We start from the raw sequence: 13,334 nt of genomic DNA, 5'->3' as shown, positions 1-13,334 counted from the left end.
TTGTTTTTTAACTGAATACAAAGAGAGATAAAGAACTGAGTCTGGAATTAGTGGTATAAACAGATTTCTAACGCAGGATTACCCAAATTCAGGTATTACATGCTTCTGCAAGTTCTTCCTTACTTACCAAGTGTCATCAAAAGTAAATTCTGTCATGTTCACATAGAATGCTGAAAGAAAATAGCTAGGCTAATATCTGACCCACTAGAGGTTCTTAATAAGGTTTTGTCTACATAGGGACTCTCTGTAGCTACTTGAATAGATATTGGAAATTTTCAAGAGTCTGAAAGTTTAATACAAAGGTTACTAATATTGGCATAGATACAGGAGGTCTCTACAGTAAAGACCTGTTTTGAGGCAGAGGAAGAGAAGAAATCAGAAAACAGAGACATTCTCTACAACTCAAAATCAACACTTCTGCATCATCAGTTCTCAAACTCATGTCACGTCGCTGCAACTGTGACACGAATGCCAGGATGCAGGGCTTCTATGAAAGCAAAGGAAACCCTGTGAAATCCTTCCTTCACTTCATATGAGTTGTGAGCTACAAGACTGAAGACCAAAGGAGAAATGAATACTGAGATACTAGGGACAAAAAAAACCTTAAACATATGCTGTAAGTTGAATGTTTGTGTTCCCCCCACGCCCCTCCAGAATTCATATGTTGAAACCCTAATGCCCAATGTGATGGCACTTGGAGGTGGGACCTTTGGGAAGTGATCAGGTCATGTGAGCAGAGCCCTCATGATGGGATTAGTGCCCTTATGAGAAGTGACACTGAAGGGCTTGTTCCTCTTTCTCCCCACCGTGTGAGGACACAACAAGAAGATGTAAGTGTGCAAACCAGGAAGAGGACTCTCCCTGGAACCCCACCATTCCAGCGCCATGATCTCAGACTCCCAGCCTCCAGAACTGCGAGAAGGAATCGTCTGCTGTTTAAGCGACTCCGTCTGTGGCAGTCTTTACGGCAGCCCAAACTGATTGAGTGATTTGTATTAATGAGAATGCTCTGAAGCCAGAGGACACTGACAACAGAGAAGGCGAAGGAGAGCACTGATGCCAAAAATAAAAACAAAACACAAAAACCTCCATTAAATTCTGAAACTCCACTCGACAAGTTATTATCTCTCAGATGCACCAGAGAACTCCTAAGTTTGGGATATGCTACCCTGAGTTCAAACTGGTGAAATTAGTATGTATTTCCATATATTAAAAGAACCAACTTTCAAAAGTAAGTTATGACATATTTCTGTATAAGGCCAAACTGAAAGCTTTTCAAAAATTCTAAATTTATCTCTAAATGTGCTCTGGCAGCAGCATTCTAATTGCTTTAACTTCTTGCTCAACAAGGCCAGAGCCATGGGCTTGACCACTTGCTCAAGTCCACTCCACAGATCCAGATCCCCCACCATCTAGCCAGTTATCTCACAAGAACATTCCACAAGCTGCAGGGGCAACGGACACAACTGTGAATGATGTCATGTTCTGTTCACCCATCACCCCAAAAAGAGAAATTCAAGGGTCCTCCAAAAGTGGGCTATCCTCCTAGACAGGCGAATGCATCATATCATAATTTCCCCAATATGAGGAAACACAATAAAATAATAATAGTAATAGTAGTAAAGATGAAGAACAGATCTCTCACCACTAGGGACAAAGCTTTTGGGGACATTGATAAAAGGTATCCCTATAGACAGGCACGCAGCAAAAAGGCACCCCTACGTACTGACAAATCACATATCCCGAGAACAGGTCATTGACTAGACACCTCCGCTAGGAGTCCTCAATTAATGCTCAAACCATACAAGCCTGAGCAGCGGCCCAGCTCAAAAACAAAAGTCTTCAGAATGAAAGGGTCCACCCCACCCCATGCTGAGTAAGGTATGACACAGTCCTGTGAAATTCAGAAAGCCAAGAAGCTTTTTAAAAGCTTTCAGAGATAAAGAGCAAGTAAACCACAAAGGTAAACAATTTCTTTCCACTCCAATTTCTCATCAGCATCTCTGGAAGCTAAACAACAATATCTTTCAAGTTCTGAAGAAGAAATTATTTTAATCTAGAAATTTCTACCAAGCCAACTATCAATGTGAGTATGAAATTTCATTTTCAGTTGTTCAAAATTTTACCTTGCACATACCTTTCCTGCACATGTATTTAGAGGACAGATACACTCCAACAAAACTAAAACACAATCCAAGAAGTAAAAGGTCCAAAATAAAGAAAATTCAGGAGTTCAGTAGAAACAGTTCCAAGTAGCAGGTGTGAAGCAAGTGGAGAAAGTAATTACTGCAGCTAAACTCAACATCCCACGCATGTAAGACAGCTGTTAGACTAATGTGGTAAGGACAGCATATGGAAAGGGGCAATTAGACACTCCAGAGAAGGCAATAATAAAACATACAATCTAGGCAAAAATATGAAACAAATTTAAATGCAGCATGAGTCAAAGAAATTAATGGAATATGAAACTTCATTTGATATATATGTCAGTTAGCAAAATGCATGGTGACACAGATTACACATTCTTCCTTTATTGATCCATTCAAACTATCTGATTCCATATTAAATTTATTTATATAACCAAAATTTGATAAGCACCCTTTTTTGCTTTCTAATTTTCAGAATCAACCAATACCAACCGTTTGGAAAATATAAGCACAGTATCATAAGTGAGTGCAGATTTTCAAACTTTGGCAATAAAAATAATGCTTTGGTTATTATATGGTTAATAAAAGTTAAGAAATTAAAGACATAAGATGGCAAAATACATTACAGGGTCCTTATCTCTTCTTTTTAAGTAGAAAAACTCCAAAGATTTTTATCTACAGTTACTAGACCAACAGATTTTTTAGTATATTATTTTAAAGTATCTATACATTTTTTCTCATACTTTTTTACTTCTGAAATGCCTTCCCTGCAGTATCCATCATGAAAAACATATTTACCCTACAAACCACATCCCTACATCGCATTTTCCCAAATCAACTCAAAAGAAAGGCAGGTCTCTTGCTCTCTCCCTCCCGGCCCTTCCCCACAAACAGTTTATGAATCACTCCATTATGTCATCCATCACATTCTGCCCCACATTTCATGTCTGATCTGCTTTTATTGTCACATGATTAAAATACTGACTTTAGTACAACCTTTGTTCCATCCATCCCTCTATGTCTTAGGAGCAGACAGTCTCTCTTTGGACTCCCACAGAATTTCTAGTGAGCAACAGAACCCAAAATATAGATGAGGGCAAGGTAATGATTAGTTACTCTCTCACACAGATAGGTACACTTACAGTTTAACCAAAGTTAAGATTATTTTCATCATTAAAGTACCTGTACTAAGAAGTAAGCTCCATTTTGAAGGAATGCATCATTTCTTATTGGTAATCTTATAGTGACTTGGGTCTTTTGTTCTGGAAAAATGAGGCTATTTCTCCTGGATATATTTAAGATGCCATCTTTTGCTCGCAAAGGGTCCACAGCTCCAGCAGGAATATAAAGTGCAGAATAAAACATCTTCACATCTCCTTTAGTTCCTCCTAGTCTTGTAAAACTCAAGGATAAATATCGTTCACCTGGACTGCTTTCAATCTTCTGATTTTCCATAGGAAAAAATGTTATTAGGCCATAAACATCATCACTATCCTGAATATAGAACAAAAGCTGCAGATAAAGGAATAAAATATTAAAGTTATAGAATTCTCACATCTGAGATTACCAAATGGTTTATTTTCTAAGACTATTCTGATTTGTAATATTTATTTATGTACCACATCTAAAAATGATCACTCTTACATGTAATAGAGTAAACGATGAATCAAAAACACATTAGCAAACTTTGTGGAATTTTTTTAACAGCAAACTTTTTATTTATAGAAGGAAAAACCTCAAGAAAGGGAAGCAACTATCATTTCTAAAATCAGTGTTCTTTCTGTCACAGTGAACTAAACAGAAATGTGATTTATGTGATCAAATTCTTTGGCTATTTCATAGCACAGAAACAGTCACCCAAGTAAAATGTAACAAGAGATCTACCTCTGCTGGTTCGCTCACTTCTGCACCTCCTCGTATTGTATGAGGTAGAATCTGAAGTAGGTAAGCCTCCGCCTCTTCTGGAAGATCGTCATTAACAACGGTGAGAGGAATCGATGCCAACATCTGCCCTTGTGCAAAACGGAGAACTCCAGAACTTGGTCTGATATCCACTGTTACCGGTGAAGGATCACTGCTATTCCGCGTCAACACCCAGTTCACAGAAATATTCCCATGAGTGCCACCATTTCTAACCACTGTTATTTCTTCAAATCTAGAATTTTTTTAAAGAAATATATACAGTCACACGATACATTCTACTTCCCTCAAATAGGTATTTTCATATCAAGTTGGCCATCAGACACTGGTAAAAGCAGAATCCAAATCATAAAGAATGATCGTTTTAATATGAAGGAGTAGAGATGTAGATGTGTCCTAGGAAACTACCATAACATGAATTCACTTGCATCTTTAAATCACTCCTCAAACAAGAAAGGAAACAGTGAAACAACAGTCGAGGAATTGACACATACTCTTGACAGCTCATCACTATATCCAACACCACAAACATTAAATCTTAGAATAACATATTTAAGTATTTGTAGCAACACAACATTTAAATCCTACCTTGATGTCGTATCTTCATCAATTATAACTGTCCTTTCAAACAAGACACTGTTGAGTGAGAGGACTCCATAAGGTTTGTCGTTTGGCTTAATGGTGACCTGGACAACAGAAGGGCCTAAGAGCACAGCATCTCCCTGTAAGGTATCTTTCAGTAACATGACATGAAATGATTCAGCAATCTCCGGTATGGCATCATCAACTATTTGAAATTTCAAGTGTGATTCATAAATAAAAGGCGGAAAAACAATAGTTGTGTTTGGCTGAAGATCAATGAAGTCTAAATTCTGCACTGCATGTGCTGTTGAATTCCCAGTTATAACAGTATAACTGATCAAAACTTCATATTCATCAGATCCAATCAGATTTCCATTGTCATCTTTTCCACGAACCACTGGGATTGTAAGTATGTGGTCTTCTTCGGGTACCAAATAAACACTCTGTACGAATCTCACAGGACTGTCATTTTTCTTAATGATGATCTCAACTGAGCTCCTAGGATTGTTGATCTCAGCTCCTCCTTCAACATTTTTCAGTTGAATCAAAAATATTTCATCATTTTCTGGAACCTGTCAAAGAAATACAAACAGTGGCAAAACACCAATAGCCAAAACATGTGCAAAAAAACCCATAGTGTAAAAAGTCCCTATGTTTCAATGTAAATACGTAGAAATAAAGATTCTTTAACTGAAGGAAACAGATAAAGAGGTTTATCTGGTGTCCATTTACTAAAATATTTTCCAAAGGTAAATAACATGTTTTAGATAAAGCAAAGGTATTGAAGTATTGGTATAATGTCTTTCAACTTGATAAATCTTTAGATAACTAAAATGGACATAATTCTTATAGTTTCATCAGGTGGGTAGGGTCAGAAGCAGCATTAAGGTCAAATAATAACTAAGAATCTGAAAAACTACATTAAACATCACAAATCGTTAGTTTTCAATCATGTGAATTATTCTTGCTTCTCTCTAAATGGTTTCTAACTCAAGAGTTAAATATATGATACAAATCATACAATTTTCAAAATACTCATCACAGCTCTCTGGAGAACAAGCCATAAGAGTCACTATTAGGCAAAATGATGACACCGTTAAAATGAAACTTCTTTTTTTTAACTGCACAGAAATCCTAGGGATAATCTTTACTGTGCTATTTGAGCTTTTCCTTCACTCTAAATGAATGAAAGTGAAAAAATACGTATGTTTACCTCCATCAACAGCAATATAAAAAGTAAAGCTATTTATCTCAAAAAAAGAAATGTAATATTTGATGATCTTTTCCCCCCAACTTTACTAAGGAATAATTGACAAATATAATTTTAATATACTTAAGGGGTACAGCATGATGATTTGATATATAGATACACATATATATATAGAGAGAGAGAGATACTTAGTGACTATCAAGAGCAAGATAATTAACACACCCATCACCTCCCATAGTTAATTCTTTGTGTCTGTATGTGGAGACTGCCTAAGTCCTACCCTCAGCAACTTTTAAGTATACAAAACCATATTATTAACTACAGCCACCATGCTGCACATCAGGTCTTCAAAAGATGATCTTTTAAATTTACAATTAAAATATATAATTAGTCATTGCCCCAAATTATAACCTGTTCAACGTTCTGGGATCTAAAAACAAAAGGTTTTTGTTAGCTTCCAGAAGATGAACTTGAGTTATCGATGCTACCTATAACTTCATTTTTTCAAGATAAATACTCTTTTCTAACAATGTCTTCTAATTCATTTTTTTCTTCTCTTAGGATTTGTTGTAATTTGGTTTCATGATATTTTGTGGGAAGGTAGAGGGATGATTATAAATTCCCAGCTATTCCCTTTTTTTCTGTTATATTACTGCGATTATTTCGTTAAAAGTCAAGTTTTCTTTTGATTAGCTCTTGGGGGACATCTTTGTACATATTGTTCAAATTCATTCTTTCCTTACCAGTTAAACTAGCTGTGTCATAGATTTCATTCCTTGGTAGCTTCAATGTGAAATCAAAAAGAACAAAAGCCTTCCTATGAATGTGAACATTTAAAATATCCAAACAAAAGAGTATCAACTGTAAGAGAATTTTCTTTGCTTTTATAGTAAAATATTTACGCTGGGTAAGTAATACTGTACCTGCTCAAAACTGAAATCACTAGCAAAAATCAATCCTCAAGGTTTACAGAAAGCTTCAATGTTTGTATTAAGGGTGGTTGCCAGTTACATTCAAGTTCATCACCCTTTAGATACACAATTTCATGTGAATTAAATAAGGTAAATATTAACAAGATATATTCCAAAATAGCTATTAATAGTTAAGGCATAATTGACCACAATACACTAACTTTACATAGGCCTGTGTTCTTGAATAATTTCAAATAGTGAACATAATTTAATACTTTTCATAATGTTCTCTAACACGTCTTGTTCCTTTCAAGCATTTAACACTATCGTACCTCATCATCAAGTACTGTCAAGTTATAAACTACTGTTGCTCTGCCAGGAGGAAACGTGATATTTCCTTTAACTGGACTTAAATCTTCTTCAGGTGGATTTGGGCCCCCCTCGACCTGCAAGAAAACACACAGTGCCATCAAGAAATATAAAATACTCCACAAGAGTAAGAAAGCGTTATTGTGATACCAGCTGACATATTTACTTAAAAAGGTTTTGCAAGAAGAATGATACTAACCTGTATTAAGTCTGCTTTTCTAATTGACAGTCAAGGCCTATAATATAATTATAAATCTTGACTATAATTATAGTAAACTACATGGTTTCTAAGAGCTTTCTCTTTTCTTCTCAACCATAATATTAAATGAGGAAAAAATACTTCTTTTCAAGAAAAGCATAAATGCTTTTTCTTGAGAGGAAGGTATTTAAAATTAGTATATTCTCTTACATAATGGAATCAAATACCAGTTCAACCACTGACGGCATAATCTTGGGTAAGGTATTTAACAACTGTGTGCAGCTTTTCCCTTATCTTGAAAATGAGCATAATAATATCCACTCCCCAGGCTACAGCTGAAGATTTAATAAAATCATATACTTTTTGAAAAGTATTTTTTAAGTACTCTGTGCCTGACCTCTTCTTGGTATTAAGGATATAGCAGTGAACAAGGCAAATTTCTTGATCACCAGGACCTTACATTTAATGAAAGGGAACAAATGGAAAATAAATAAATGTGTGTCCAATGATGATAAGTACTATGGAGAAAAAATCTAAAAGGGCATGAGGGAGGCTGAGTGCTGGGAAGAGGTGCAGTTTGCATGCAGTGATATTCAGCATGAAGCACTCAGAACAGCACCGGGCAGTATTAAGTGCTTCACAAATGTTAGCTGTAATCATTTCAACAAAACAATAGCCTTAAGACCCAATAAAATAACTCCAGACATCTACAAAGAGTTGAAAACACCATAACCTGATGATGTCTTATTGTTTCTACACCAATTTTTTTTCCAGTTTTTGGAGGTAACTCCTGTTAACACCATCCATCAAGTGTATTTTTTTAAATGTGGGATGTATATAAGCGGGAAGACTGCATATTAAGTAATTTTATATACGCCTAAGAAACCCATGGGAATTTTTTAAATTTATATCCTTGAAAAGATTTATCATGAAAGTTCTATGAATTTCATATAATTTACACTATTATTGTTATTATGATTATTATTATTCAATTTGTGGTTTATTACTATCCTGTACCTAAAATGATAGCTTGTGTTTCATGTAAGCATAGTATATTCAAGTAGAAAGGAATACATTCGTATACTAAACATAACATTTAAAAGATAATGGAAGTATTTACTTTTATTTCATTTTCATTAAGGGTCATGTTTATTATAAAAGGATCTTGATTTCTAAATTTGTAGCCATCTGGTATGAACCCTAAAGTGTTACCATATAAAATTATTTCACAGCGAACTTACCTCAAAAGTCACAGTGACCATTCCATAGGTTCCTTTTTCTCTGATGAGAATAAGAGGCACAGATTCATTTCTGCCCCTGGGTTCACTCGCTGTGACTGAGAAAGGCTATTGGGAAGAGCAAAGACCATCAGGCACTGATCCATCAGAGGTAGGAGGTCATGCAAACTATAACATAGGAATACTCAATTTCCACAGACAAATCAATCCACATTGCACACTAAGAATGTGGAGTTTACTAGCATTCATTAACTGTAGCTAGTAAATGCTTAAAAGGTTAAAGTAATAGTATAGAAGAAACAAAACTAGTCAAGCAAAAGATGTAGGTTCTTGGTCTACTTCTACCAACAACTAACTGTTCTACTGAGGAATCTTAAAGGTTATCTGGTCCAAAGATGAAACATTCAAATGCTCCCAGTGGTCCAGGAGGTCACAGAAATGAGTTGTGCCTTAAGCTCAGAGCAGCTCCCTGGGACTCCCACTCAGCCTTGCCCCCAAACACTATTCACTCATTGGTCAAAGTGCCACTGAAAAACGGACAACTGCCAGCAACTTTCAGGACATGACCACTGAGGGGAAGAAAAAGCCAAGACTTCAAATACTGGAATGTGCTGGCATGGCTGGCTGAAACTCAGGGTGCAAGGGGGAAGTGGCCATATTCACACTAGCTAAGGCAGCAGGGCCCATCTCTCCAGGTGGCACTAAGTCTCAGTATCCCAGTCCATAAACAGGATCAGGAATGCCTGTCTCAAAGGGTTGTGATGAGGTTTCAATGAGATCATTCATGTCTAAGAGCTTATCCTTGTACATGACACACAGGAAGGGCCCAGCAAATGTTGGCTGTACTTACAATCATCATCATCAATGTTATCTTCATCATCAGTATAATCATCATCCTTCCAGGTACCAAAGTCAGCCTATATAGTAACTACAGTGAGCTCAACAGTTACTTAGTTTAATTTTAATCAAACAGGGCAGGTGCTCAGTCAGAGGCTGCCTGGCAGCTCTGGGACACAAGAATCAGGGACCTGGGACCAATGCGAGAGACTAGGATTCCGAGGGAGCTACGATATTTAATGCCAAAAAAGGAAGAAGGAAAGAAAGCTTTAAATCAATCAGCATGAGTTTGGAGATAAGCTGGGAGTAAGTTTAGAGAAAAGGCAGTAAGGAGAAAAATTAAGCAATTAGGGAGACTGGTTCATGAATAACTAATAATCCCCTATCATTCAAATAGAAGTGATTAATTTTTATAAATGTTGATATAATGGAGGCTACAAAATGTCTCTGATATTGTCATTACCCACGTATCCTTTTCAATAAAGATACTGCAACTATAAAGATCATATTTATCTATGGCCTACCTTGTTTCAAAGACAATTTAAGGTACTAAGAAAATGACATAAATACACCACCCGAAACTGGAAAATAAATAACTGGAGAGTGTCATATTATTTTTTAGTAATGATAATTAGTAACATGATTCAAAAAGACCACATCAGGAAGGTTACTGTAGAGTAAAACTTACTTTAGATATTGGCAATATCCAATTTTACTTGAGATAAATTTTGTTTTATTTTAGAGCTAAAAACAGTTTATCTCAAGGAAGGACCCATTTTGCGTGGTTTTTTTTCTAAAGATAAAATCCTCTGAACACAGGTCTGGCCAGTGACACGTGAATATGGTGATAAGGGAGAAAAAATAAACTTCTGAGCAAAACTGAGGGGGATGACATAGAGTTTTAATCTTTAAGAAATACTAAGGGGGGAGGGTATAGCTCAGTGGTAGACTGCATGCTTAGCGTGCACAAGGTCCTGGGTTCAATTACCAGTACCTCCACTAAAAAATAAAATAAAATAAAAAACTAAGTTAAAAATCCATAAAGAAACCTAATTACCTCCCCACAACACATAAAAAACAAATAAAAGAAATACTAATTAATAAGAAAATCTCAGGGTAGGAACTGACTATAGAATTTTTAAGAGCTATAATGTCTGCTATTCAATTGTAAGTTTAATTGGTTTTTCCAGTATTCTTTCAATACATTTTTCTTGTCTCGAGTCATTCAAAATTTTCAGAGGAGGCTAACAAACAGACAGTGCTTTTTTACGTGGCATTTGGGGACATCAAGCAGAAGGAACTAGGTTACAACATCTACTGCAGACTGAACGTTTGTGCCTCCCACCAAAATTCATGTTCAAATCCTAACCTCCAATGTGATGGTATTAGGAAGCATTTTGGAGGGGATTAGGTCACATGGACTCTGCCTTCTTAAACCAGATTAGTACCCTCTAAAAGAGACCCCAGAGACCTCTCCTGCCCCTTCTGCCATAACAAAACACAATAAAAAGATAACTGTCTGTGAAGCAGGAAGTAGGCCTACACCAAACACCAAATCTGCTGATGCCCTGATCTTCGACTTCTTAACTGCCATAACTATAAGAAATAAATTTCTGTGGTTTCTCAGCCACCTAGTCCATGGTATTTTGTTACAGCAGATGGAACCAGGACATCAGGGTTAGAGGCCATCAAAAGAGGTAACAAATGAATCAGGTAGAATGATCAGCAGAAAAAGATCAGGGCAAGAGATGACCATTCTCACTTCAAAGGACTCCTCACTTCAGAGACATTTTAGGTAGAACAAAAGGACAGTCTATAGAATGTAGAATATGGATAGAGTTAGAGCAAATTTTATTTACACATCAAAAGACAGGATGATACGAGGTAACATGAGATGTAATCAGAAAATTTAATAAACTATTATCTAGCAACCACAAGATTAATCAAATTGAAACCATACCATATTAAATGAAATAATACCAAATGCATTGTCATTTGACAATATTGTCACAGTAACAGTCCTTGGCCAGCCAAGCTTTACATTTGCTGAAGTTTTCTAAAATAAAAGCCAAAAAATAAATTAATAAATTAAACATAATAAAAAAAATTATTTTAATAGAATTTCAGTTGTTACATAATTATTCAGAATATGAATAAATATACAAGTATATTTTTAATGCACAGATTAAAAAAAAATTCAAATTAAATCAACATGGTAAAGAAGTCCCAAACAAGAATTCTTCAAAAGAGTTTTGAAAACCATTAATCACTGACTGTTAAAATAAGTAAACACTGAGTAATATAATTATTCTAGTGTCATTACTAATACAACAGAGAATTAAGTAACAGTATGAAATTCTATTCAAATGTAATTCTTTTCTTATACTATAGAAGGTGCTGAAACTTCAGAATTAGTTATTCTATAAATCACAGAGCAAAATTAAACCTAAGATATTAAAACAATTTTTCTAGTAAATATGGGGAAAGTTTGCTACAGCATTTCTATTGATATTCAACAGCAGCATAAATGAATATGAAAAAGTGATTTACAAAAGCAAAACATGATTGCTTCAAGTATCATTTTCATAAAAATCATACCAACACAATCATTCTAAAAAACTTCTCAATGCACTTCAAAAAAATTAGCTAGCACTGTGTTAGCAGCCTCAACCTAACAGATCAAGCCATAAAGAACAATTAAACCTTAGGCTATTCAAGCATTTTTCCCAGGGGCGCTCTACTCTAAGGCACTGGGACCTCCCACTTCCATGCCTGCTTTTTGTATCCTTCTCCTTTGAACTCAGAAGTCACGGTCATTCTTTGTGCATCTGATAGCACAGGAGGGATAAAAGAGAAAAAGGGCCAAAGGGAAGACAAGGTTTTCCTGAGCATCTGTCATGGCGATTCCTAAATAAACTGAATTAATCCAAAAACTAGCTGTAGAATCTTCTAAACAAGATTGTCTAAGGAATAACCAGACCGTGGAATTGCCAAAGAGACTGTCAATTCTGGCTTCTATGAAAATCACCACCAGTCACCTAAACTGGCTTATCTCTAGAGAAATTGATTTTTAAGCATTCTAAGATTTTTATAAGTTTAAGTTTAAGAGGGAAAGGAGGACTTACCTGTAAAGTTAAGTGAAAAATAAAAGTTTCATCTGGCTCTGGCAAATCATCATCACATACTGCTATGTACACTGTTCTATTTGTTTCTCCAACAGGTATAAAAGCTGCAGCATATGTGTCAAAAAAGTCTCCGGTGTCTTCTCCATACAGCTATCAATGCAAAACACAGTTCGTTCTTACATGACACAATGTTAGGATAAGCAAAATGGATGCTAACTGGAGCAATCGACAGAAAAAATACATGACTCGTCAAGTGACACTGATGCTTACAAGATGAGATGTGCAAGAACAAAACAAGTATTTAACAATTGATAAGAATCTCCTTTAAAAGCATTATTAAAAAAGTGATTCTATACAAAAATATTTGTTCATGCTCTGGAAGGCAAAGGAATCACACAGAAAAGTAATAATTATATAGGAAAGTAATGATGTGAATTTTTTTTTCTCTGCCTCTTGATGGATCTGAAGTGGATTCCAGCAAACCTCATACGAAGGCACATTGCAGCTGAAACTCTCCCAAAGAAGAGGTGTAAGTAGCCTGCCAAAATATATCAGGAAAATCAGTGATTTTCCCTATCAGCTTCCAGGAAACTGCTCTTTCCAAAACTTTCAACCTGAAGTTTTATTTATATTCTCCCACACCACCAATAAAGACCCAATTCTTTTAGCATTCCAAACTTAGTAGTCATTACAAACTTTTCCTTAAAACTTTTTAAGACCTCACTCTGTAACATCAGCATTGCTGATAAGACTCGCAAGGAGGCAGGAATTATGAAATTATTAAAGGAGCAACTTC

General features: G+C 35.7%; 1 protein-coding gene across 2 annotated transcripts in view; it reads right to left on the bottom strand.

Moving 5' to 3' along the window:
* Nucleotides 1-13,334, bottom strand: part of ADGRV1 (adhesion G protein-coupled receptor V1) — a 471,359-nt gene that overhangs the window by 424,146 nt on the left and 33,879 nt on the right. For both annotated transcript variants that reach the window (XM_064482395.1, XM_064482396.1), the window contains exons 3-9: nucleotides 12,539-12,688; nucleotides 11,374-11,469; nucleotides 8,580-8,684; nucleotides 7,103-7,216; nucleotides 4,656-5,221; nucleotides 4,032-4,302; nucleotides 3,330-3,659 (exon numbers count right to left, since the gene is read on the bottom strand). In XM_064482395.1, the coding sequence (XP_064338465.1) occupies nucleotides 3,330-3,659; nucleotides 4,032-4,302; nucleotides 4,656-5,221; nucleotides 7,103-7,216; nucleotides 8,580-8,684; nucleotides 11,374-11,469; nucleotides 12,539-12,688 (1,632 nt within the window). The remainder of the gene's footprint in view (nucleotides 1-3,329; nucleotides 3,660-4,031; nucleotides 4,303-4,655; nucleotides 5,222-7,102; nucleotides 7,217-8,579; nucleotides 8,685-11,373; nucleotides 11,470-12,538; nucleotides 12,689-13,334) is intronic.

Source organism: Camelus dromedarius, chromosome 3 (assembly GCF_036321535.1).
Source record: "Camelus dromedarius isolate mCamDro1 chromosome 3, mCamDro1.pat, whole genome shotgun sequence".
In the NCBI taxonomy this organism is placed as follows: domain Eukaryota; kingdom Metazoa; phylum Chordata; class Mammalia; order Artiodactyla; family Camelidae; genus Camelus; species Camelus dromedarius.
The sequence above is the reverse complement of the archived record's forward strand: the minus strand, read 5'-3'. Positions and strand labels throughout refer to the sequence as shown.